Consider the following 27,526-nt stretch of genomic DNA (forward strand, 5'->3'; position numbering starts at 1 on the left):
ATGGCTACAACGATCTCCACAGAGACATGGTAAGTTTGGACAATGAAATTGCAACTGTGAGGTTTGCTTGGGGTGGGCTGTCTGTATTTTGCCATTCTGGATTCCAGTCCATTCTTGCATTATATCAAATCAACAGTGAGAGGGAATGGGTCGGGGGAGGGGGGGGTTTGAGCTGGAGAAAAAATTGTTTAGGGGCATTTTCAGGGGAGAAACAGTGGACTAAGGAAGACTAAGCTTCCCTTACCTTCTTTTTATTGTCCCAATAAGGATGTGGAATGGTATCATTTGCCTAGCCTCATTAGATCTTGGAAGCGAAGCAGGGTCAGTAGAAGAGAAAAAAGGAAGTTTGGATTTATACCTCTCTTTTCTCAACCATATGGAGTCTCAAAGCAGTTTACAATCCCAATTAGTGTTTCTTTATGCCACACATTGGCAAGCTTGCGTCTGTGAATCTGCATTTATTGAGTGATCTGATCATTCTTCCTTGACCAGCATTGTCTTCAGAGGTGCCAATTTCTGGCCCAGTGTGCCTTGCTAATGTTGGCAGAAATATTAAAGATCAGTCAAAGTGGGCTTTAAGCATATTTTAATTTTTGCATGATGTTCCTACGACAAAATCCTTTCCCCCCTTCAGTTTTGACAGGCAGGCAGCCAGCCAGCCAGGAGTGTCAACGTCAGGTACTTCCCCAACCTCAAGCACTCCTCAGCTTTCCCCCTTTCTCATCTCTCCCTCTGTTCTTCACACTAGCAACTCCACATCTCTCATTCAGCACAATCAGACCCCACCCCTCCCACTGCCACAATTCCCAGATGGATTTGACAGCCTTGCCTGCAGCAGGCACGGAATTCTGGGAGAGCTCAATGAACATTCTAAAAGTGACAGTTGGTACTGTAGCTCTCTGATTCTGACTGAGGAAAGATGTTATTCAGTGTTCTGTCAACTAAAGCTATGTAAAAGCCTCTGATTGAAAGTTTAATACTGTAAACTGTGCTCGTTATTAGTAATCAAATTTAACCAAAATGATGAACAGTAAATGTATTGACATATAAGTTTTACTGTGTTTATATATATAGTCTTTTTCTCTCAGTATAAGTAAAATTCTTTTGTTTATGATTTCTGAGGTATATATAACTCCCCTTCCCCTTCCTCCTATGGCATTGCTAGTCCAGAGAGGAAAATGGAGAGTAGGCCCCGTTCTGGAGAAGTGTAGCCCTGATCAGTCTTGATAAAACACTAAAATTCCCAGCAAGCATCAGACAAACTCACCCTCTGCCTTAACAACAGATTTGTGGGCATCTTAAACCAACAGATAGGGTTGCCAACTCTGAGTTGGGAAATTCCTGGAGATTTGAAGGTGGACCCTGGGGAAGGTGGGGTTTGGGGAAGGACCTCAGTAGGGTATTACGCCATGGGGTCCACCCGCCCAAGCAGCCATTTTCTCCAGGAGAACTAGTCTGTGTAGTCTGAAGATCAGTTGTCATTCTGGGAGACCTCTGGTCCACTTCTAGAGATTGGCAACCCCATTCAGGGATATCCAGTAGTGTCTGGATCCTAGTTTGAGGAAAGCTGTTCTCAGGCTTTTCCATCTAGCCAGTCAGCCTGACAGGTACCATCACTGGCCTCCCTTGGGTAGTAGTAGCTGTATTAGGTATTGACGCCATCGATTGCTGTTTTAATGTTCATGTTTTAATGGTTTTAATGATGTTTTTATTACTGTTTTAACTTTGACATTGTTGTTTGCCACCCTGAGCCCTGTTGGGGAGTATGGGTATAAATGCAAATAATGGATAAATAAATATGGATGTGGTTGTGACTATTGTTGCTTCATAGTTATAGCAACTGATGCTTGAGATTTATCATGCTAAGTTTATTGTGTTCATAATGTTATGTTTTACGATTCTGTGCTTATTGTTATTTTTAATGTTATATTTATGATGTTATGTTTTGATGTTATAATGTTATGCCTAGGATGTTATGATGTTATGTTTTCTGATCCTTGTTCATTGATATTATGTTTTTGATGTTTGTAGTATGATGTTTTTGATTGCTGACATTGTTATTATCCTGTTGTGCACTGCCCTGGGCCTTTCAGGGGAGGGCAGTATATAAATTAAACATACTGTACCATACCATATTAATTGTGGACAAAATTAGTCCAAGTTGCACAATAATTACATAATTGTATATATGGGTTAGAGCAAGATTAAATTTTGCAGTGTAGGAGTGCCAGCCTCCAGGTGGGCATCCCTCAGAATTACAGCTCATCTCCAGTCCACAGACATCAGTTCCCCTGGAGGAAATTGATGCTTTGGAGGACAGGTGTCAAACTCGTGGCCCTCTAGATGTTATGGACTACAGTTCCCATCATCCCCTGCCAGAGTGATTTGACACCTATGCTTTGGAGGGTGGACTCTATGGCCTTGTACTCCACAGGGGTCCCTCTCTTCCCCAGTCTGCATCCTTAAATCTCCAGGAATTTCCCAACTCAAAGTTGGCAACTATACCCGCCCCCTCCCCCTCCCCTGCCAGTGGCCAGAGGGAACTGGCAACCCCATTGCAATGGCACAATGGAACTTTTCTCACTCTGCCTTTCCACTGCACCAAACTGATTTCCACAAAAATACCACTACAGAAGGATAAGGGTCCTGAGGAACGGCATGAAGCTGTCTGCAGCGGGAAGGAGTCATCAGTGGAAATGGCAAGTTTCCAATCCTGCACTTACCATGCACACAGGGCATTATCATTCCTAAAACTTAAGAATGCTTTATATAATTGTATAACACACCCTGAGTCAAACACTCCCTTCAAAAGCATTTCAGTGCTCCAAATTTCCAGTTTTTCAGCTGGAGAAACTGAAACAAAATCCTCATACGAATGACACCCCTCTACGTCTCCACTATTTTTCTGAGCATTTGTGCCTCTAATCAGGATCAATAATGTTAGTCAGCAACCTGGTTTCCTGCCTACCCAGGAGGTAAAGTCAAGAGAGGTGACTCTTCCATGCAGAGCATTCAATGGAGTCCTGACCGGGCTCGACATACCAGGCTCCAGCATGCAAAGTCAATAAGATTGGTGCTTTGCTAGCATGACCTTTGGCTGTCTCTCAATTGCACTTTGCAGATAGTTAACTGTGCTAATCTGCTGTAATTTACCCTGCCAGAAGCACATAAAATCATGGTAGATTAGATGAAAAGAAACAGGAATTTGCTGTCATCTGTAGTGGAGAAAAACAGGCTGAAAACAGGGGTGGGTTTTTAAAAAGAACAGTCTTCAGTTGCAGATTGAATGCTGAGGGGTGCAAGTGATAGAATGTAATGCCAGAGAATTCTGGGATCAAATCTTTCTCAGCAGGCTGTGGAGGGCATGGGGTAGGCATATGGAATATGTATTTCACACCTTTGGCCCAGCACTGAAACCATCTCTGAATCCAGTAGGGTCCAAATCAGTGGAAACCTTAGCACAATCTTTTGATTATAAAGAACCTGTATAATGTCTGGGAAGCAAACCCAGTAAGCACTAGACTAGTCAAAGCTAGTGCAGATGGGCAGATTGTGAAAGTCCCCTTCCAGAGGTTATCATCAGGGCCAGTTTTAGATGAAGAGAGACCCTAGGCCCGTGGCCAATTGGCCATGCTGGCAGGGGCTGATGGGAATTGTAGTCCATAACATTTGGAGTGCCAAAGGTTCGCCACTATGGCCCTAGGCTATTCCACATGTGAGATCCCTCTCACCTCCCCCCCTCACAACAACAGGAAGATGGAAGAATGTTTTAAGCAAAATTGAGCAAAGCCGAGGATGATGGTGGGTATTAAAAATTCCGCAATTCACAAAATCAACACAGAAATTAATGCTAGTGTGAAGTTATCGGCTTGACAGTATTATTCTGAAATGGAGTGCAAGGGAAATGACTGTTTAAGAGACTACATTGCGGTATGACAGCATATGTAAGAAAGGCCTGTCACAGTATCAAAAATATTATACACCTTGGCTGGAGGCTCCCTAGATTTTGAGGTCCTAGACTTCAGCCTGCCAAGTCTGTAGGGCAATCCGGCACTGGTTTATCAGCTGTGGTTTGGGAAATACATGGAGATTTGAGAGTGTTCTGGATGAGAGCCAGTGTGGTGGAGTGGTTAAAAGCAGTGGACTGTCATCTGGAGAACCAGGTTTGATTCCCCACTCCTGCACTGAGTGGCAGACTCTCAGTGAACCAGGTTTGTTTTTCCACTCATACACATGAAGCTTGCTGAATGACCTCTCAGCCCCACCTACCTCACAAGGTGTCTGTTGTAGGGAGGGAAGGAAAGGTATTCATAAGCCACTTTGAGTCTCCTGAAGGGTTGAGAAAAGCGGGGTATAAATCCAAACTATTATTATCATTGAGTATTCCAGTGTAGTTCTCCTGATGTTCCCACCAGAAACTGAGCTTTATATAAAGAATTAGTCAGAACAGCTGTAGGGAAGTTGGAACCTTTCTGTAGTTTCAGATAACCTTAGATTATCTACCTTTGTGTTTCCTGAGCAGGGTGCCAAATAATGAAACCTGCAAAAGCTCAGTCGATTTGCAACATTACCTACACTATTCGCTTGTTCCATCAGTAAGTTGACCATTACACTGACAACTTCCCATTGTCAACAAGATTATGGTTTGGCCTGTTCACATTGCTGCCTTTTGTTCTCCTCTTGCAGGTGGTCATCATAATAGTGCTCTCATGGCTTGAGAAAAGACCTAGGGGAAGGTTGATCAGCGAAAGATGGCCCCTTCTCAAGAGACAGTGTGGGATTGTAATGTGAGTCTTTAGAGACTGTGGGCCTCCAACTTTGCACACATAGATTCTAACCGGGTAGCCCTGTCCCAAAATGGGAGCCAGGTAACATGTGAGCATATAGCTCGGAGATGCCTGCCATGGTGACTTCCATGGTTCACAACATTAAAAACTGGAAAGCAAGAGAAAGCCAAAGATTGCCTACTGTGATTGCCAAGTAGGTGCCTCTGGGAAAGCTGAGAATATGAGTGAGATTTAAAAAAATATATACATAAAGTCCATTGTACAAACAAATACAATGGGCTCCAGAAAATTGTTGGTGGGTGAATGACACCCACTGAGGAGACCATCCCCTCCTGCCTTTCTTCCCGCCTTGGCCCATGTCCTGGCTTGAGCTGCCAGGCAGAGATATCAGGTCACATCAGGGAGCTGAGTCCAGTCAGGTTTCAGGGTCAGAAATCCAGTCCGAGGGTCAGAATGCACAGAATGCACAAGTCAGGGGAAGTGTTGCAGCAGTCACGTGCTTTGTTGTGTCTAGACCGGGATATTCTGTGCACCTGCTTGATGTCGGCTCTTCCAGCATGTTAAACAGCTTCATCCTGTGAAGATCTACTGGAGTTACTATAACTGATATCTTGATGACAGAGATCAGCTCCCCTGGAAAACGAGGCTGCTTTGAAGGGTTGATTCTGTGGCATTATACCCCACTAAGGCCATTTCTCTCCTCAGACCCTGCCCTCCCAGTCTCCACCTCCAAATGTCTAGAAATCTCCTGACCCAGAGTTGGCAGCCCTACTTGGCTTTCTCATGCTTCAGACCCACAATTATTTTCTGATTTTTATGTTTAATTTTAGTGAATTGACTAAGTGCTACTGTGACCATCTTAACGTAGAATAAAGAATGTCCCATGAAAGCTCAGACAAACTGAACATGGATCTATGAATCAAAGCACAGATTTTCAGTTCCCAGTTTGATCTGCTTAATACCTAGGGGCTTTCCGCACAGCAGAGGAGACCTAGGGTTGACTTGTGTCTGCTGAAATTGTTACCTGAGCTCAACTCTTCTGTTATTCTGCACAGCAGTTGGGTCGTCTCTCCGGACTCGAGTTCAGAGGGCGGGGTTACCTCCTTGTGTCTTTCGCTCCTCATTCCCGATTGGCTGCCGTTCTATGGCGGAAAACGTGTGTGCGCATCCCTTTTTCTCGTTTTGCCACGTAGGAGCTATGTTGTGACAATGTCCTAAAGCGCCGATTTCCCGCCTGTCACAAACTGGCAGGAATCTGCATTTTTGCAAACCTTCTCTGTCGGAACAGAACGAGCAGAGCTGAGCCGTTGCTTCATGCATGAGAAGGTTTTTTTTTGAAGGTGCGCTTTTTGCTGCCGCGAGTCTCCCGTTCTGCCATGGCCAAAATAGTGCACTGTGATTGGCTGGCTGGGAGAGTCGAGGTGAAGGAGATTCCGCACTGTGCCGGCTTCAGTTTGAGTGCAACCCGGGTTCAGCAAAAAGTCGTATCTCCCAGTCGAGCTCGAAAATTTGACAGGTGGGGGGGAGCAGAGACAGACATGAATCGAACTCTACAGCTGTGCGGAGTACTCGGGTCGAACCTACGTCAAACTAAAGGTGAATCCTACAGTGCGGAAGGCCTCTTAGAATATTTGGCCATCACCCTGCTCTATGGTTTGCTGCCAGAATATTTCTTCTGCATTCTTCTATATTTCTTCTTTTATGTTTTTTCTATATTCTCCTCTGTTTGGTTAAACATTTCCATAATCTTAAAACTGACTACATGTAACTGCTCATGAAAGGCTGACAGTGTCTTCTCATTGTCTTCTCAATGTCTTCTCATTCACAGACCCCTGGATTTTGTAGGGGCATTCCACAATCGGTGGTCGTTGGCTTTTGCCTTTGGAGCTTTGGCCAACAAAGTAATGATCATGTTTTCAAAACGATTTCTCCCTGTGCAAGTTCCCCAATGGGCTCGAGGTAAAAGGCTTCCTTGTATAAATTTCACCCCATTGCATTATTCAGTTCAGCTTTGAGGCTGCAAATAAAATGTTTGGGGGTAAACACAATGTGGAACTCCATGGAGGAAATATTTCATTTCCTGCCTCAAAATGTTCTAAAAGGTTGGTGCAGAAAGGGCCACAGTTCCACAATCGAATACTGGGGACTGGAGCACACACCATTCATGCAGAAAATATGTGCATCTTCTCTGGCCTGTGCGGACCCTATTTAGTGTGACCTAGATGTTCCCTATGCCTTCCTAAAAGGGTTTCTGGGCCAAATTTCGATCTTCTTACAGCTGTTGTGATTCTTGTCTGTGCCGTGGAAGTCGGCCTTTCTTCCTACCCATTCTTCGCCTGCCTTTCAACACGTTTCCAGATCACAGGAGCCACGCTTGGATTCCTTTATACAGCGTCTTGGTAAGTAAACAGAAGATACATTGGCCAGAATGCCTCTCAGAGAGATGGCGGGCTTTGACGAAGGGTGCACAGAGAGCCTAACAGAATCTGTGTTCCTGGGCAATATTTATCTTGAGGGGGATAATAGATTTAAATGGGTACCACAACCCCCAAGATGAGGGTTGCCAACTCTGGGGTGGGAAATTCCTAGAGGTTTGAGGGCAGTACCAGTGGGGAGAGCAGGGTTTGGGTGGTGGAAGGATGTCACTGGGGTAAAATGCTCTAGTGCACATCTTGCACAGTTGCAATTTTCTCTAAGGGAATTAATCTCTGGGGCGCCGTGTGGTTTCCGGGCTGTATGGCCATGTTCTAGCAGCATTCTCTCCTGACGTTTCTCTAAGGGAATTAATCTCTATTGTCTGGAGATCCATTATAATTCCAGGAGTACTCCAGCCCCCACCTGGAGGTTTGCAAGCCTAAGTATAATTTCCCCAACTGATCACACAGGGTTACCTACAGACCTGCAAGCTTGTGAGCTCCTTTCAGCACACTTTTAACCGCGGAGGGCTCCCAGGTTTTGCTGAGCTTCTTATTGAGGAAGGAGCCCTGTGCCGCAGAGTGATGAGCTGCAGAACTGCAGTCAAAGCTCTGCTCCCGACCTAAGTTCGATCCCGACAGAAGTTGGCTTCAGGTAGCAGGCTCAAGACTGACTCAGCCTTCCATCCTTCTGAGGTTGGCAAAATGAGTGCAGATGACTGGGGAAAGCAATGACAAACCACTCCATAAATAAAGTCTGCCTAGTTAGTAAATGCTGTGATGTGATATCACCTCCATTAGTCAGCAATGACCTGAGGCTCACTCAGGGGACTACCTTTACCTCATTATTTAGGAACCCCAAATCCTTGTAAAATCCTTGTAAACATCAGATTTTCTGTGTTCTCCCTTTGCCATTCCTTTGCTGGAAAATGGTGACTTCTGGGTCAACAGCAATGTGGACATGGTTTTGTCTCCTAGCCTAAAGAACTTCATGACTTAAATTAACTGAAATCCATCGTTTATCATTTGTTTGTTTTTTAGGCTTGCAATCATAATGCTGAACATTGCACAGTGCCCACATGGACAAGTAAGTATGGTTATGTAATGATCCTAAACTATTTTATTTCCTTTTTTTTAATAACAGCCTGTAGGGTTAGAGAAAAGGAAACCATGGATTACAGAGATGGGCAGTCCAACTGTTAGGTTTCATTGCACAGAGAAGTGGCTAACACACTGATCAAAAAGGATAAATAGTAAATGTTTATTAGGATCTTCATTTACGATAGGAAAGTGAGAAGGATAGCACGTTGCTGTCTTGCTAGCTAGGAAGAGTCTCTGCAACTAACTTCTGAGACAAAGCAGGATATTAGACCTGGGAGCATCAGTCTAAGGCAGGGGTAGGGAACCTTTAACACTCAAAGAGCCATTTGGACCCATTTTCCACAGGAAAAGAAAACACTTGGAGCTGCAAATAATGTTTGACATTTAAAATAAAGATAACTCTCTCTATATATGGGTTTTTTTACCTTTTACTCTGCCCATTCTGAGAAGTGCATGGATGCGCCTGCCCTGCTGTCTGCAGGGCGGGCAAGGATGAAGCCGGCGGCTCGGCCTTGCCGGCCGCCGGAAAAGCGCCTGCCCTGCTCCAACGGGGCGGGCGAGAGGGGAAGCCCACGGCGCGGCCCAGCCGACTGTGGGCAGTTGGTGCACCCGCCCTGCTGCCTGCAGGGCGGGCAAGGATGGGGCCGGCGGCTCGGCTCGTGGAGCCACAGTGCAAGGGCAGAAGAGCCGCATGCGGCTCTTGAGCCGCAGGTTCCCTACCCCTGGCTAAGGACAGAGAAGAGGTGATACACAAGGACAGAGGGGTAACAAACCTCACAGCCCTATCTAGCTGACCACTTGCCTGCTCCCTACTAGGTCTTCTCAGTTCCTTTGCACATTAAACATTGCTACATCTAACATATTTTTAAAATGTTCCTTTGGCAGCAGCTGCCAGCACAAAAATCTTTACTCTATGACTGAAGATAAGTTGTGGCAGCCATTTATGGCTTGCTTTACCTCATGTGGCAGCCATTTTGTGGCTATGAATAATGCACCATGTCAGAATCCCAAAGGTGCCCACAGGTTTGAAATGGTTGTGGAGCCTTGCTTTATAATACCATACAAAGTAGGCCAAAATGATGGCTGCCATGGTCTGCAGGAGAGGCTGACAGAGTGACTTCCAGTCAGAATTTCTGACTAGAATGAAACCTGAACTGGGTGAAACAGTCCATTCTTTGAACCATCATTGTGGCACTAACTTGCTTTCAGAGATAGCTGTTTTCCAAAAAAGGAAATCAAAGCTCTCACATAATATGTTAGATTCTGTGGAAAAGTTTCACTAATGTCAAAGGGAGGACAATTTTTGCAAATTCTCCCTCCCCACCTCAGACCTTTGAATCACTTAGAACAACATTTTGGAGACAATTTTTGGCTGCAGCAGAAAGGGGAAGGAAGTGCCATTCTACTGAGGGAAATCCTTTCTGTCAGCAGAGAGTTACCATGGGATTCAGGTCACATTGTCAGAACAATGACATGAAGAGCATGGAACTGCAGATGATAAAGGGCGGGGGTGAGGATAAATATTCATAATGCTGAAGCAATCTGGCAAAAATCTAGATAGAACAATGAATGTGGGAGGGGGGGCAAGAAAGTGTGAAAGCCCTGGTTACTACTAACTGAAAACATTCAGTGGGGAAAGGAAAGAAAAGGAATATGGAGATTTCTTCAATACAGAACAGGACACAAAAATATAGAAATGACATCAAGTATACATCCAGTCGATCTCATTCATGCCCAATGGGACCGATTTGCCAAGAGTGTGGATCTAGAAAAGTTCTCTGGTCTCCAGTCTTTGAAGCAGGTTTACACTGGCAACTGGAATTATCTCCCCAATTCAAAAGCACAGGTCAGTATCTATGACTGAAGGCTGAAAAGTGGTCACCAATGGAGCTGTTTTTCTTCCCAGCCTTATGCAACTTCTGCATTCACAAATCCTATGTTTTACTGCCCTGATTGTATAACCAATATATTGAAAACCACAGGGACATTGAATACCATTTATTATGCATTTAGAGTTACAGTTAACAAATTATCTTATTGACCTTTGGGGTACTTAATTCTAGTTTTGAAGGGTTAAGCATGTTCCTCCCTTCTTTTGTTAGTGCTCTTCTCAATTAAGCCTCCTCCTCCTCCTTTTTTTTTTTTGCACAGGTAGTGGGGGGATATGAAAACATCATATTCTACTGGCCTTCCTTGCTCTGCTTGGTTTTCCTGCTAGGCAGATTTATGCATATATTGGTGAAAGCTTCAAGGGTCTGTCTCCAGCTGGACCTTACAAGAGTGAGTAATCATTAATTCATGCAATAACTTACTGAATAGTGGTCAGATTGACTGTTCTTACACACATTCATGTGTGGAAGCTGGACATGAAATCAGTTTCAGTCCCCCGTTCCCCTTTAATACTTCAGAGAGGTTAATGATCAGTCAGTCAGTCAGTCAGTCAGTCAGTCAGTCAGTCAGTCAGTCAATCAGTTTTCAAGCAAAAAATATTATTTTATACACTTACATATCCTTCCTACATCTTTGTGGTTTGATTCCCCACTCTGGGGAACTAGATTAGCTTGTGCACTCCAACACATGCCAGCTGGGTGACCTTGGGCTAGTCACAGTTCTTTGGAGCTCTCTCAGCCCCACCCACCTCACAGGGTCTTTTTTATGGGGGGTGGGGAAGGAAAGGAGATTGTAAGCCCCTTTGAGTCTCCTAACAGGAGAAAAAGGGGGGATATAAATCCAAACGCTTCTCTTCTTACACACCCCTCACACAAAAAATTGCAACATTTTCAAAACACTTATAAAACATCTCCCAGGGGCAGAGCTGAAGTATGTTGATGATGTAAGCCATTTTCTCTTCATACCCTGGAAACTTATAGAAGTTGCTCCAGGTCCTTAAAACACAGCTGTGCTTTCTGAACATAGAAGATATTTTAGTTTCTGCTCACTTCTATCACACTTGTCATGTTACGTGTATATTTTTAATCCTTCCCTCACAACGCTGGACACTTTCACAAGTCTCTGAACCCTATCCGGTGGATGGAAAATATGGGAAGTTTAAAGTCTTCTTCGAGTTTGGTAATTTTGGAGATGCCCTTGATTAATTTCACATTACCTTAAACAGAGAAGCCACAGCAACACTGTATAAAGTATATGTCTTGTGTAGCTGCTGAGGTTCCTTGATGCTCTGTCAGGTTGTACATTTTCGAGGAGTGCGCCACTTTCCCCTTCTGTCACTCAGAAGATTAATTCTGTCATTTGTAAGAGTCTGACTACTGAACAGCATAGTTTGTGATGTAATAACTGACTCTTTTCTTCCCCCACACAGGAGGAAATGCCATTCCCAGAAGTTCATCAAGTTAATCATGTCCAGCAACTGATAGGGAAGCCCCCAAGGTAGAGAGACTCATTCATTTCCAAGAATTTTCCCCCTTTCAGGCTGCAACAGGCAATTTCCACTTGTCTTCTTAATTATTTGATACAATCCCACTAACCCAGGGGATCTGCAACCTGCACCTCTCCAGATGTTCATGGACTACACATCCCATCAGCCCCTGCCAGCATGGCCAATTGGCCATGCTGGCAGGGGCTGATAAAATGCTGGCAGGAAGTCAATGAAACAGGTATGAACATCTGGAAGAATTAACGTTCTAGTCCCCTCGATAATACTTTCTAATTATCAGGAACCATCCTTGTTTTCCAGTGCCAGTCCCTGGTATATATAACACTGTCCCTCTCCTCCCTTTGGGAAGATGCCATTTTTAAACTGACAGGGAGCTCAGATATGCCCTAGAGTTCTTTAAGGTTTTTGTCCCTATGAATTAATGATCTCCAAAACATCCTATCATTGACAGCCTGCTCAGGCCTTCAAACTGAAGGCTCTGGCATCCTTGGTTGAGTAAGTCCTGAGTCTAGCATCCAGTTATATAATTGCAAGTTCACAGACTCAAAATGGCCGTGTGTTGCTTCCCTTCCCTTCTCTGTAATTGCCTCTCCTTGCAGAGAATATTGAGTTGCAGTCATTCTGTAACAGAGATCTATTCTGAGATTGAACGTTTTATCTAATGTGCTTAAATCAACCATCGGGAACTGTTACAATCAGTTTCCCCACATCTTGTTCTATAAGACTGTGCAAAATGACAATTTGCAGGGAAAATTCACTCACGTTTGGGGGAATTTGAAAGGTCATGGGATTTGTTAAATGTCCCCAAACTGACTTAGTCTGGGAGGGGAGATGAAACTGTGCAAAAAGGGTTTGAGTGAAGGTATTGTCCCAGCTCACCCGTAATCATTTTGTCCAGCTTGCTCTTGAGATGAATTGTAGAAGTAGATTTCTAAAATGTAAATGGGAACAATTGACATTCGCTCCTCTATTCCTTTCTATCTAGTCCTGTCACTCAGAGCTGTTTGTTGATTAATGGCTAACCTTTCTCAGCAGTAGGGGAAAACATTTGTTGACTGACAGGAAACATAATGAAGAGACTCATTAAAATGTTGTGATAACCAAAGCTGAAAATACTGGATTTTAGCAGAGAGAAGATACCTGTTGAGAACTTTAGAAGATAGGGGAATTAGGCAGAAGAGAGCGCTTGAGGAGGGAGAATGATCTAGGAGACATTTTTTTCCTCACAAACCAGAATTCCTTCTGCAATTGTCCACAGTGTGATGTAGTGGTTAAGAGCAATGGACTCTAATCTGAAGTTGATTCCTTCACCTGAGCTGTGGACTCTTATCTGGTGAATTGGGTTTGTTTTCCCTGCTCTTGCACATTAAGCCTACTGGCCAGGTGACCTTGGGCTAGTTGCAGTCCTCTCCGAACTCTCTCAACACCACCTATCTCACAAAGTGTTTGTTGTGGAGAGGGAAAGCAATTGTAAACCATTTTGAGACACCTTAAAGAAAAGTAGGGTATATAAACCACTTCTTCTCTTCTTCTAGTCCAACACTCTTAACCCTTACATCACACTAGTGTGATGAAAGCATTCGTTCGTTAAATGTAAACATTAAAAATAAGTTTTTGTAACATTCCAGAATTTTTTCATTTGCTAATATACAACCTGGGTGGTATCCTCAGGATAATCTCTTGCTGATACCAGCCAGGTTTGGTGATGTTTGGTTCAGGGGTTCCAAAGTTATGGATCCACAAAGTGGGTGCTCCCATCCCCCATTGTTTCCAATGGAAGCTAATAGTAGATGGGGCTACCCTTTTGAGGGTCCATAACTTTGGACCCCCTGAACCAACCTTCACCAAACCTGGGTGGCATCATCAGGGGGGTCTCCTAAAGATACTCTGAAACGTTGGTACTGCTAACATAAACACTCCTCCCCTGACAGGCACCCTCAAATTTCCCCCAGATTCTCACTTTAAATCACCCCCCTCCCTTCTGAGTAGATTTAAAGGGAGAATCAGGGCTTACCAGTAGCTGCTGCATTTCCCACCCTCGACTTATATGCGAGTCAATAAGTTTTCCCAGTTTTTGTGGTAAAATTAGATGCCTCGACTTATATGCGGGTTGACTTATACACGAGTATATACAGTACCAGGAGCCTCAAGAAATGGAAGTGGCTTTGGTCTCTCTTGACCTCTAAGAAGCCTTGTTCTGAACAACCATATTTATTGTGGAATAACCTTTCATGGGGCAGAGCTCCCTTTATCTCCCTGTTTCTTCTTCCCTATCAACAGGCAGCTTCAGAAATCCTGGATTCAGCGGAAGGTGTATGAGTGGGACCCTTACTTTCGATTCCCCAGCCGAATGATCTGCATGGCTGTACTTGCCCTAATCTGCCTATACATGGTAAGGTCCATATTATCTGAGAGGTCTCATCTGGGAGCTTCTAAGTGGAGTGATGGCATTCCATAGTTCTGCATCTTGTGTGGGCAAGAGTGGTGGATCAAAGAATTTATGGGAGGGATTTCTACTCTTGGAGCTGAGCAGCACTGCTTTGCATTCATGTGCTGTTTCTCAGAGGAACCTGCCAGGCCGTTTCAAAGAGATAGTTTCCAGGGTTTCCAACCCCCAGGTAAGGCCTGGAGATCTCCTGGGATTTCAACTGATCTCCAAACTACAGTTTCCCTGAAGAAAATGGAGAAAAAGCCTTTCCCCAAACACCATACTCGCCAGGGGCAACCCCCAAAATCTCTAGTAATTTCCCAGACTGGAGTTGGCAACCCTCATATTTTCCCAATTTGTAGCCTCTGGGCGGATCCTCACGTTGCAAAATCCTTGTGGTTGCCATGAGCTTTTCAGATTGCATGTGCATTGAAAGTTCTGGGCCTGAATATTTGCCCCAGCTGGGCAAACAGCAGCTCCAAGGAACAATGCAGGTCAGGGAAAATAGTGTGCAATGCAGGCTTCACTCTCCCTCCCATCACATCACGATCCAGATGCAAATTAGAGCCCTGAGCACCAGTTATTTTTGAAAAGCAAAGCAAAACAAAACCTCTGGGAGCTCCAGAAACTCCGGATTATTTGAAAAAGAACCAAGCTCCAGATTATTTATTTTATTTTTTAAACTCTCCATATTCATGATCAAGTCTGAAGTGGGTAAGAATGCTAAAAATGCAGTACCCTATTTTAAAAAACTTCCATTACTCTGATAAACAATAGTAATGTAATCACTGAATTGCAGAGAAAATATCAAGATGGTTCATTATTGCATGTTTTCTTTTATTGTTCCAAACGCACTGTTGCCAGAGTGAAATTTCTTGCAAAATGACTGTGTAAACATTCAGCCACTTCTGACACCCATCTGTTGAGAATGTTTCTGGGTGGCTTTTGTAAAGCATGTACAGTTGATGTGGCAAAAATTGTCTGTGCTCTTTAAAAGAATTCTTCAGTATTTTCCTGGTGTATGTCTTCTGGGCTGTTAAACATGAATATAGTGAAGGTGCAAATAACAAGCCCATAATTTTCAAGCAGTCACGAGCTAAACCAGTAAAAGAACAGAATAGGAGGCCTGCCATGCTTAATTTAAGGAAACTCTTTGGAACTGCGCAGCATTGCATAGCTGATAAAATCTAGGCTATGTAGCTTATTCATTTTATATAATTGGTGTTCTTTCAGCCTGCCTGTCCAGCTGGACCACAAGTTTGACTTAGCAGGTCTCTTCTTCCATTCTTATGTTTGATTTTATAGATTGCAATGTTATGGACTCACATGTTTCCATTGTCCTCATTATCATTTTATGTCATCCTTATCTCTTAATTCATCTCTCTTCTTCCTTTTATTTCTAATGTTTTGAATCAGTAGTTCTCTCTCATTGTCTTGCTTCCCTTTCTGCCGATTCCCTTTTCAGAGGTTTGAGGATGGGATTCTACTCCAATCTGAGTTTTTCTCATTTTATTCAACTGGGTGTGTTGTAAAATAACACTGTAGGATCTTTTCTCCGTATTTTATTTAGATCTTCAGTTTTTAAGACAGTTTTTAAGACTTTGGGAAACACAAATTGTCAAACAACTAAAGAACTTTTTAATCTGTTTATTCTTCAGTTTGTTGTGTTTGAATTTTACTTTATGAAGAGTTTAATACAAACATTGTACACTCTGGAGGAGAATTTTGAGATGCTGGTAGCTGCCAGAAACACATCAGAAGTACTTGTATCAGCCGTCCAGTATTTCAAAGAGTTTATTGACTTCACAGAAGGTACAAGCATTGTATCCCATTTCCGAAATCTATCTGTTGATGATAACTCTGTAGTTTACCACATCTGTGTGTGTTGGTCACAAAGCCGATACTGGGTAGCTGCATTTGAGCACATTTTCAAACATAAAGCCGCGCAAGGGCATTCCCCCATCTGTATTTCATGTTGCTTTCTAAACATTTGCCATAGAACTAAGATACAACTAATGAGATGTTGGTTTTTGCATTACCCCCATCTGTGGTCTTTTCCCTATGAGTGGGTTACACTATTTCATGTTGTCAAATGCCTCGTGCTATTTTTTAAAAAAATCTGTACATGTTCTCCTCTGTTTGGTTTTCAAAATGTCTCGTTTTTTTCTGTGTATTTTCTCTGAGCACCCTTTCTGCATGCACAGCTTGCCACAGATTTTCCCAGGGGTCAAAGTGTGTGGCTTGGAAATGTTTTCTGGGAACGCATTCTGCATCTCTTCTCTCCCCCGCCCCCCGATGTGGCTGATTATAGTGCAGGACAGCTCCCTTTTTTCTTTTTGCACAGGTGCTCTAGCGCTACTGTGCAGGTGCATTAAACCCCTAACTCGAAATGGATGTCCAAAACCGTATGGCAGCACTAGCTTTTAATGCATTAGGGCAAAGCAAAGCAGACTGGGAATGACAGTGTGGATCAAGATTCTAGTGCTGGGAGTGTTGCTGAATACTTGTTGGTGTTTCTAAGCCACTTTGAAACACCAACAAGTATTCAGCAACCCCCCAGCACTAAAATCTTGATCCACACTGTCATTCCCAGTCTGCTTTGCTTTGCCCTAATGCATTAAAAGAGGGCAGAGTGTGCTGATACCATTAGCGAACTATCACACTTTTGATAATACAGTCCAATTTCCTCTTTTTTTCCAAGTAGTATTTTGGTTTTTGGGGGGAGGGGGGCAGAAACTAAACAGATGCGTCAACTTGGCAGTTGTCCTGTGCTGTCAATTGTCACGGGTAGGAGGCGGGGAGGAGGAATGCAGAATGACGTCCCAGCAATAGTTTACCTAGTGGGAAAATCTGTGGTAAGCTGTGCAAATGGAAAGGGCCCGTGATTCAAACACAAAACTGACAGTGACTTGAATCTTCATTCGCTTTAAATGTATTCTCATTCACCAAGTGTTCATTTGTGCCCACAAAAAAAACTCAAGAGGTTTGATGGAACATTATGTGTGATGTGTGAAAACACAGTGTTCAAATGCCCAAGTAGCAGCATTTCAGGGCAGTGGAATAGGTGTGGGAAGAATGGGGCACTAGTGCTTGCCACCTTCTCGTCCCATTTCAAATCCTTTTCCAGATTGATTGTTGCCTGGCAAATTGTCAGATCTTGGAGAAGGACAGGCAGAAACCTCTATTGCTGGTGCTGGACTTAAGCTGGGATTCTCCTCAGCCTTAATCTCTCTTCCTTCTGGGCTCAGACTTCTTTCCTGCTCTGCCAAGTTCTTCGTATCCTGATCTTAGGTTCAAGCAAACCCCAATGCTCTCCTCCTTTCTCTTAGTACTCAAATTATTTGCTAAGAGGTAAAATGCTCTTGCAGCTCCTCATGTTTAGGAGGTAACATGAGTGGTAACAGCTGGGAAAAGTGTAAATGAGGCTGTTGGCAGCACCTGCTAATATTTCTGTGTGTATACCTTCAGTTTCTTTTCTACTTTTATAGAATAGCACATCTGCAAAATAACCATTACTAGTGCAGTCACTGCTTTCACACCTGTGCTGTTAGCCCACTTGTGAGTTGTGATGCAGATGTGGGGTTGCCAGCTAGTTCCTGGAGATTTTGGGGGTGGGAGTTTGAGGAAGTGGGCGGACCTCAGCGGGATATAAATAATGCCACAGAATCTGCCTTTCTAAGCAGCAATCTTCTCCAGCAAATCTTGTATTTGAAGTCTATTGCAATTCTGGTAGATCTCCCAACCCCACCTGGAGGCTGGAAAAACAAAATAGAAAAGCAAATAGCAAGGAATAACAATTAAGCCCTCTCTCCCTCTGGGTCCAGTCAGAATTGGGCCCCCAGTAGCCTCACAATCTAAGAATCAGAAACTCCCAGTACATGTCTGCTTAATAGGGCCCAAATGGATTTAAGGACAAATCCAGGGACTACATTATTGTACATTTTTCCCCACTTAGAAGGGTTAGCCGCACCTCTCATTTTTGACTACTAATTAAGGATGTGTTTGTTCAAAAAGGCCTTCAAATATAATTCACCAATAGATCTACCCTGTAAACTTTCCTGCCTTTGATTGAATACTGCAGCTGCCATTGATTAGCTTTAGGCCTTATCCTTTTATTGGGTTGATGATTTTATATAATTCCTTTCATTGCTGAAAGCTATTTTGGGGTATTCTTGAACTGGAAAGGTATGATAGGAGTTCTCTAAGTAAATAAATAAGACAAAGATGGTGCTTGCTTGTCCCACAGATGTCTGGTTTGCCTCCACCTTCACTGCCTGCCTTACCAGCGTCAGCTATGTGTTCCACATTTTGGCCTGCTACAGGTATGGCTGTATTTTATCCCTATTTGCTAGAAGCACTGGGAAGGATGGTTCAGGCATCTTCCTATTCACACTTGCTGGCCTTCCTTATTTCACAAAGAGCTGACGAGGGGGTTGTCTTTGCAGTCATGAGGCCTAGATCATTACCCCCCCCCCCACAAAATGAAGCTGATATTTAAAAAGAAATTATAATGCATTTTTCTAGAAAACACATGAAGCGACTGTGGGCAGGCGAGAAGCAATTCCTTCCGCTGAGCACTTGCAAACTTTCTCACAGCGTGGTGAGTTTTTGGTCTTCTGTTTTCTGGCTTCTTCATCCCTTTGAGTCCCTCCAAGGGCTGGTCACTCTGGGTTGGAAAATTCCCTTACTGAAAGCTATTTTGGGTGTTCTTGAATGGGAAAGGTATGATAGGAGTTCTCTATCGTCTGGTGGTTGTATGCCATAAGGGTTCAACGAATATAACCAGTGAATTAATCAAGTAATTGGTTAAAATCCTGAGGGATTTACCAATCTCAAATTCTTGAATCATACAACAGCCCTAGTCAAACCCTGATACCAACTAAGGTCAGAAGGTACATTGTGATATATCTTAGACCCTGCAGATTGTGGGTTGCTAGTACTTCCCTTGTAGAAGTAAACAGTTAACATTCATTTATATAGGAAACAGTAACGAGGTACAAATGTAGATAACCATGGGGGTAAAGTTAAGCCTGCCCTTAGCCACTGAATGATAGGTATCCAATGTGCTTCTATGTTTCTCCCCATTCGGGGGGGGGGGGTGTTGGCTGTTAGTCATACAAGCATGTGAGAGAACGCTGACAGCTGGCATATGTATCTGCCTATCCATCTATTTCCCAAATGACAGCGTTCAACAGTCATTCTGCTTTGAAATATTATTAATTTGTAATTTAAACATTTATATACCACCCCTTGTTACCCAAACTGGTCTGTTCTGTTCCTTTAATTAGTGGGGGAATTCACTAGGAACAGACTGGCAATGCAAGATGTGGGTAGGGGATCTCTACCAGTGCATACAGATATCAGCCCCTCAAGAAATCCGCTCAAAACCAGAACTGAAGCGGAAAGGGTACAATTTTATTAAGGGATCAAAATAATAAAAATACACTCACAAGGACACAGAATGTAAGAAGCCTGGGAAATAGATAACGGGAATATTGCTGGGAGGGCGATATTTACCATTCCAGAAGTGAAAAGGTCCAAGGAAAATGGGAGAAACAACCAGCACTTCTTGCAAGGAGGAAATCCAAAAGCAAAGAGCCATGGATTTTTTGGGGTGGTGGTGATCTAGTTATAATTGACCCCCTGGCAATGATAAGAGGAGCAGTCTTCCTGGGATAATGCAAGGTTCCGCTCCCAGGCAAAGACAATGGTGCATTCCGCACAGGGCAAATATAACGGATGTAGGACGCAATACAAACTGTTTTGGAAAGGGACTTCGCACAGGTCCCATCCCCAAAATGAGTCTGCCCCATTTCATTTCCCTCAACTCAAGATTTTTGAAAATCACTGAACCAGTAGTCCTTTTTCAAAATCCTAGGATGGAACCGCTCCTGTGTGAACAGCCAGACAAAAGGCACATTATTTCCCTCCCTTCCTCCTCATTGCCCACAGTCAGGGAGAATCTGCCTGCCATTGTCCTGCTATTGCAGGGAGGCCCCTTTTTCTTTTATTTTGGGTGTTGCACATGTGTGGCTACGCAGGTGCAGCCGATCGTATTGTGGGATGATCAGCATGGCTGCGGGGATTCATTTCAGGATGCCTGTGCAGCTACGCATGTGTTCCAGGAAATTTTTTTAAAAAGAGAAATGTCTCTGCAAAGGCATGAAAGCAACACTGATGTTTCTGTGGGCTCCAATCACTGCCTGCATGGCATGCATGAGAACGAGGAAAAGGAACACTAATTCCTTTATAACAGGGGTCCCCAAACTACGGCCCGGGGGCCAAACGTGGCCCCCTGAAGGCATGTATCCGGCCCGCCAGGCATGGCGGCGATGGCTCCATTCATGTGCAGTGGGAACAGGAGGGAGAGGAGAGAACCCGGCCTCCCAACGGGCTGTTGGATTGCAATTACATGATGTAAGCACCCCTAAATCTCCATGAATTTTCTGACCCAAGAGTTGGAAACCTTCACATCGTGGCAACTCCTGCCTCCAGCACTCTTCCCTCTCTGGCTACTCCATGTGTTTGCTCTCCCAGCAGGCTTTCTGTTCCGCCTCACTCCCATTGGCATCAGCCAGGCTGGTGAATCGCTCGCTGGCTGCTAGGGAGGAAGAACCCAGGAAGATACCTAGTCCTGGGTTAGATGGAATGCTTCATTGGGAAAGTTCTGCTTTTTTTTTTTTTTTTACAGGGGAAGGTATTCCACAGCCTCCCCAACAATATTTGGAGCCCACCCTGTACTTGACATACTTTGGTCACTGTTCTAAAAATAGACCGTGACAGAATGGCTGAAAGGTGAAATCAAACATTTTACAATCATTTGTGCATAGGAATTTGTTCATAGTTTTTTTTAGTCCGGCCCTCCAACAGTCTGAGGGACAGTGAACTGGCCCCCTGTTTAAAAAGTTTGGGGACCCCTGCTTTATAACAACTGCAACTCAGCATTTAGAAGTGCCTTTCCATGTTTTCTTCTTATTTTTTAACACTTGCAGGCGGCAGTGGCAAGATACTCGGGTTGGCAAATTGCATACCTTGTATGGGGTACGTGACGTTCTCCACTGGGGCAATCATTTGGGCCTAATATTTGAGACTGCTGTTTTCTTCCCTTTTTCAAAAAATAGATGATTTGGACTCTCTTTTCTAGGATACCTGATCATCCACATCGTGCAGTGGGTCTTTGGAATGGCGCTCGTGTACATTTTGATTTTACCCATAAAACATGGCCAAGGGAAAGAAGTGGCGAAAAGTTTGGGAACTGGGATGTAAGTGAATGCAGTGGCCAAAAGGCAGAGGTGGGACTGGGAAAACCCCAGTGGTGGGATTCAAATAATTTAACAACTGGTTGTTTACAAGCACCATTTTAACAGCCGGTTCTGCCAAAGTGGTATGAACCTGCTGAACCCCACCACTGGAAAACCCTGGTTCAAATATTATATCTGCCATAAGTAGGTTGCCTTTGGCACTCCTTTTCACTCAGATCCTCCCACATTTGCAATATGAAATAATTATGACCAAGTAATGATGAACAGAGTTGTTGTAAAGATTGTGAGAGTTGCAATGCTAACCCAGTCTTTTTACTTACCATGTTGGTTTTCCACTTGGTGGTAACTTTAATGTGGACCTCCCACACCCACACCCCGCAGTGTGAATCGATGCAGTCCCTCCCATTACCTCAGTATTCTTCCTCCTGAGTCCCACCTTAGGGTTGCCCCGTCTGGGTTGGGAAATTCCTGGCGATTTCAAGGGTGGGGCCTGGGAAAGGGAAGAACTTCAGTAGGGTGTAACGCCACAGAGTCCAGCCTTCAAAGCAGCCATTTCCTCCAGGGGTGCTCTGTAGCCTGGAGATCAGCTGTAATTCCGAGAGATCTTCAAACTCCTCATGGAAATTGGCAACCCTATGCCTTATTTTTCTGCTGCATTTATACGGACTCAGGAGCTGGCATATGGAATCCTTTTGATCCAGGCTAGTCTTTGTCTTCGGCTCCCTTTCATTTGATATTCATCCTTTCAAACCAAATGATCTCTTTGTGTTTTTCACCTCAGCCTCACAGTCGCCATTGTGATAGGACTCTTGGTGCTCCAGATTGTGACTGCTACCAGGTTCTTTCTTCAGCCAAAGATTTTAGCGAATGACAAGGAAAAGCCGTTGGCTCTTGACAACAGGTAACCGTTAGGAACGCTTCTCATGCCAACTAATCTTGTTTCCAAAGCACAATCAGAATTCTCAGTTATTTACTTCATTGCCTTTCTGAGCTTTGGTCTTGAGAAGACAAGAGTCGCTGGAGACGACAGTAATACTAGGAAAGGTTGAAGGTGGCAGGAAAACAGGAAGACCCAAGATGAGATGGATTGTCTTATAAAGGAAGCCATGGATCTCAGCTTGCCAGACATTTTAACAATAAGACATTTTGGAGGACGTTGATTCATTGGGTCACCATGAGTTGGAAGCAGCTTGACGGTACTTAACACACAAAAGCAAAAGGGATGGGAGATTTGCTGAGGAAACTGAAATCTGTAGTAAACGGGGCCTGTTTCAATGGCAGGATTAATTATAGAAATACTTCTGGTAAAATTAGAATTTGAGAGAAATGGATTATGAGAGAAATGGACTATGGGGCAAAGTGCCATTATGGAACAGAATAGAATAGCACAAGGAATATACTCTCATTCTCGGTAGCTGTTGGGAAGCTGTTTTTTTTTTTTAATTTCTATGGCAGGGTTTGTGCATCTTTAATCACTGCCTAACAGGCAGGTAAAGCACTCCGAGTACTGAAAAAAAGCTCCTTTTCTCCCTGATGTGCAGTTGTGAAAGGCAGAGAACATCTGCTAGAAAAATAATTGGCATTTCTATCAGAAAGAGATGTTCTTGTTGTTCAATGTAATAATCAAAGTTCTCCCATGGAATGAGACCGCTGAAACTGTGCAAGGTGAACGACATTTGCTGTGGCCGCACACACTGGTGGGGCTATAATTGCCTTACCTCAAAATGCTAGTGAAAACAAGGCTCCTTATGGTCAGATGAAAGAAAAGCCTTCTAACAGCAGGGCTGAGACAAAAATTTGATCCTGTCTCTTTCAGTTCTCATAGTAATATGAATCTCTCCTATGCTTTATTTTCAGGAAAGCATTTCACAATTTCAACTACTTCTTTTTCTTCTATAATGTGTTACTGGGTCTGAGCACCTGCTTGGTCAGGCTGTTTTGCAGTGTTCTTGTGGGAACCTGGCTGATTGCTCGCATAGACAGGACAATCATGCCCAAAGGATATGAAGCAGCCGATATGGGTAAGCGTGTGGTCTTGGTCTGCTCTAGTGGCCCTGGACTGGAAGCTTTGCGAATATTCCAGACTGACAGGTGGATGGCTCTTTCCTCCCAGGGCTCTAAGCTTTGTTACCCAGCTTAACAGTGTACGAACTTATTTTTATATAGCAATGGGGAATTACTCGGCTTGGCAATGCAAGAGGCAGGCTGGGAGGGGATCTTTTTAGACAACTATACCAGAAACGGCTTGAAACGTATCCACAGATAATTCACAAAAGACCAAATTGTAGTTTAAATATTTTTATATAAGTTTTGGTTGCAAACAGTCACGCAGTGAGACGTTAAGGCACATACACACAGTTCCTAAGTATATAAACAGGGAGGAAAAGATAGGTTGGATGATAGAATGGGAGTTGGGGAAGCAAGGGACTTATACATTACCTAAATCTGCAGAGAAGTTCCAGAAGAAGGGGAAGAGATCTCTTATGCCAGCATAGGGACCTGGCTGTAAGGACGACATATCGTGGTCTCACACCTCAACTCTGACCAAGGAGGTTACCTGAGGTTAGGAAATGGGAGCACTGAGGCCTCTGGTGTTGCAGTTTTTTTATACCAGCACTTTGCTTATGGGGCAGGAAATTCAAGTCCTGTAGGCAAAGAAATTCAAACTTAGGTTTTCCATTTCTCTTTGCAAACTGCTTCAGGGAGTTTCCTTTGCTGGACTTGCGGGGTTGAGCTAATTAGCAGCTCTATCTATTGTCTCTACTCCCCAGGACAATGGGGCCAATTGGTCCTAGATTATATCAGTGAAACCTTGAATGGTTTATGCAGAGGTGCTTCCTAAAGTCTTTGCCTTAAGTATTCAAATTTGGATGAGGCTTGAGTGAGGAAGGGTTCTTGTTGTTAGGGAGATCGTATCTGAGAGGTGGGGGAAATGCAGGGAAGAAGCAATTGTTTGGAGAAATGTTTTCTCAAGAGCACAGTATCAGGGAGTTTTCCAGGATTCATTGTATCAGAACAGTTTAACAAGGTGTGGTGTTCAGGAGTTCTACAGATTCCATTATGTTAACGGATTACTCTGGCAGGGTGGGATAATCAAAGATGCATGTCCTTGTTATGAGGCGTCCAGGTTGTATCACTGGAGTAACTCATAGATCTAATCTCTGCAAACAGATTGTTTTGCCTGAGGCTTGCTTTCAGCTTGGACACTCTGCTATCCACCCATACAAACATGGAAACTGGCATTTTGTGCAAACAGTATGAGAAATAATTTGAAATCCAATATTTCATAAGGTAGGGGATGAAGGCCATGCTAACAGCTTGGTTTGGTTTAATAGGAGGAGAAGAAGAAAAGGTTTATATGCCACTTTTCTCAACCATAAGGAGTTTTGTAGACTCCTTCCCCTCCCCACAACAGACACCTTGCGAGGTAGGAGGGGCTGAGAATGTTCTGAGAGAACTGTGACTAGCCACCCAGCAGGCTTTATGTGTATAAGTGGGGAAACAAACTTGGTTCACCAGATTAGAGTCAACTGTAACCACAACACCAAGCATCTTAATCAATTAAATCCTTGGTTGATAAACAGGTAGGAGCTAATTTTAATGACTAGAACTGCAAGTTAAGGATATTCTTGTCTATGTTGGAGACTTCTTTGGTTCCAGCATCTCAAGAAACTTTTATGGTAGTCACCAGATTAATGGACAAAAGAGAATTGTATGTATGAATGAACTGAGTGGATCAGTGCATTGTTTGAAAGGCCATTGATTAATCATCTAAAAGGTCTTGCATTGGTTGACAGACCAGTTGACCACCAAGTGATCAGTGTCAATCCTGGGAGGCAGAAGGAGGCATTCTTTATTTCTTGCCCAATCATCAACATGTTCTTGGGATAAAAGGAGAGGCCCCTTCACTATCAGTCTGAGCACTTGGTTCTGTAAAAGCTACCAAGAAACATGGCAGATTCAACTTATCTGGCCCAAAATCTTCCAACTGGACTATCTAGGGATCCAGCTGCGTCTCCTCTGCTCCAGCTGCTTTGTGTTTGTTAAACTTTGACTGACTTAGAAAAATGAAGAGCTAGCTGGGTTTTCTAAAGGCTCCAACCAGAACTGCTGGAATAAGAGAAGTCCAGACTGCCTATCTTTTCCTGAGCCCCACTGTTGAATGAGAGGCAACCTTTTGTAGCAAGGGGTTATCCTGATAACAACCAGGAGCCAGTACATAACATAGATGGTGTGGTCTGAATTCAGATTTCAAAACTCTTAGATCCCACACAGAGTATATCTCAATTATGCATCTTATTGGCTGTCTACAGAAATGTTATTGCCTCTTTAGAGTAGAAAGTTTGCTGTATCAATTTCAAGAGGAATTGTTGTTGTTGTTACTATTATTATTTTGTTACAGGGTTCAGGACCTGGATTGGAATGCTACTGATGGATCACTATCACACCAATCCCACTCTTGTCTGCTTTTGCTACATCCTTGTGGCCCAAAACAGAGTGCAGCATCAACAGGAAACCACAAGTTACCGCAGCTTCAGAAATGAATCAGGTAGACCCTCCCACCATTCTTAGTGTCTGTCCATCTGTCTATCTACGGTTCCATAACAAGATCTAATGTTGGTAGCTTTTCATTAATGCTTTGTGATGGAAAGTGCTTTCAAGTTGCAGCTGAATTATGGCAACCCCATAGGGTTTTCCAGGAAGGGTAATGTGCGGGGTGGTTTGCATTGTCTTCCTCTACATTGCAACCCAGTTATTCCTTGGTGGTCTCTCATCTAAGTACCAGACAGGGCCAATCCTGCTTAGCTGTCAAGATCTGGTAAAATCATGCGAGTGTGTGCTATCCAGGTCAGGGCTTTGTGTTGCAGGATGACAAAATACTGATACTTACTGGTCAACTTCAAGGCTAGCTAAGCTCCTTCGGTAAATTTTCAAAAGTTAGCATTGAGCAAGACAAATTCCATCTATAAAATGAATAGGCCACAGCTTTGCAGATATGGGAGAGTGATAGTAATTTGGCCACAGTGATCCACGTTCTGATTGCCTCCAGTTTAGACTACTGTAATCTGCTTTATGTGGGACTGCCTCTGTAGACTGTTCAGAAAATTCAGTTGGTCCAAAATACAGCAGCCACGTTATTTTCAGGAGCTGTACCAGCCCTATGCTGAAAGATCTGTACCGACTGCCCATCAGTTTCTGCACGCAATTCAAAGTGCTAGTTCTTAACTTTAAAGCCCTAACTGGATTGGGGCAAGGTATTGATTTATTGATGTAAATCCTTTGATAGCCCCTTTCCTACCTTGCAAAACTCAAGGAAGCTTACAATGTAAATAAAACAACAATTGTAAAAACACACACTGACCTCTCATACTGTCCAGCCTGCCAGTTAAGATCCTGTTCTGAAACCTTGCTCTCCTTGACTCTTCCTGCAAAGGTGAGGTGGGTGGTAAACAGAAAGGGCTTTTTTGGTGGTGGCACCGTAAGCTTAGAAAGTCCTCCCCCCTTAAGGCCTGTTTAGCACTTTCCTTGCTTTCAGTTAGGAACCAGGCTAAACTATTTCTTTTACTCAGTCTTTAAACCAAAGCTGTGGTTCACAACCTTTTTCACTCCTAACCCCTTGGCAATCCTTTTCCCTAAAATTGTACCCCATGCTCAGATGTGTTCATGATTACCCCAGGTTAGGAACCACTGAAGTAAAGGGTTGATCTCTTGTATAATCTGCGTCTTCCCTGAGATTCATTTTGTCTACAACATTTTAGGCTGCTCAGTGAGTATTTCATTCTGCCTTTGTTTTTAATGACTTTGTTTTATTTGTCTGAATTGTAAGCTGCCTTGAGCAAGCTCCTAGAGAAGCAGCATATTTTTTCCTAGGCAAATAGTGCTGGTAATGTTTGGGTTTTTCCATAGTGAGATGGTGGTGTTCTTAAATTGCAACCTCAGGAAAAAAAGTATCATTCAATAAGTTATATCACTTGCTTTGACTATGAAAGGAAATGGGATTATCACTATGTTGAAATTAAGTGCTGATTCTTTGTTTCATTTTAGTTTTTAGGGTGTCAAAGAAAGCCAGGACAAGATGGCTGCTATGGTACACACTCCTAAATAATCCCAGCCTCTCAGCATTCAGGAAACCAAAATAA

At 43.5% G+C, this 27,526-nt stretch overlaps 1 protein-coding gene across 1 annotated transcript; it reads left to right on the forward strand.

The window, feature by feature from the left end:
- On the forward strand, window positions 1–27,526 carry LOC125437043 (stimulated by retinoic acid gene 6 protein-like). The gene is made up of 18 exons (XM_048504413.1): window positions 1–29; window positions 4,523–4,595; window positions 4,687–4,787; window positions 6,616–6,746; window positions 7,066–7,186; window positions 8,243–8,288; window positions 10,454–10,582; window positions 11,622–11,689; window positions 13,977–14,088; window positions 15,783–15,936; window positions 18,371–18,446; window positions 18,649–18,724; window positions 21,117–21,165; window positions 21,269–21,386; window positions 22,168–22,287; window positions 23,244–23,407; window positions 25,789–25,935; window positions 27,432–27,526. The coding sequence occupies exons 1-18, from the start codon at window positions 1–3 to the stop codon at window positions 27,524–27,526; spliced, it is 1,809 nt and encodes a 602-aa protein (XP_048360370.1).

This window comes from Sphaerodactylus townsendi, linkage group LG07, assembly GCF_021028975.2.
Source record: "Sphaerodactylus townsendi isolate TG3544 linkage group LG07, MPM_Stown_v2.3, whole genome shotgun sequence".
NCBI classification, from domain to species: domain Eukaryota; kingdom Metazoa; phylum Chordata; class Lepidosauria; order Squamata; family Sphaerodactylidae; genus Sphaerodactylus; species Sphaerodactylus townsendi.

Bases quoted from the DNA above. Each gene is read 5' to 3' on its own strand.
- LOC125437043 (XM_048504413.1), top strand. From the start codon at position 1: ATGGCTACAACGATCTCCACAGAGACATG. The intron at 18,447-18,648 runs GTATGGCTGTAT...GCATTTTTCTAG, and splicing joins CACATTTTGGCCTGCTACAG to AAAACACATGAAGCGACTGT. The intron at 21,166-21,268 runs GTACGTGACGTT...TCTCTTTTCTAG, and splicing joins AATTGCATACCTTGTATGGG to GATACCTGATCATCCACATC.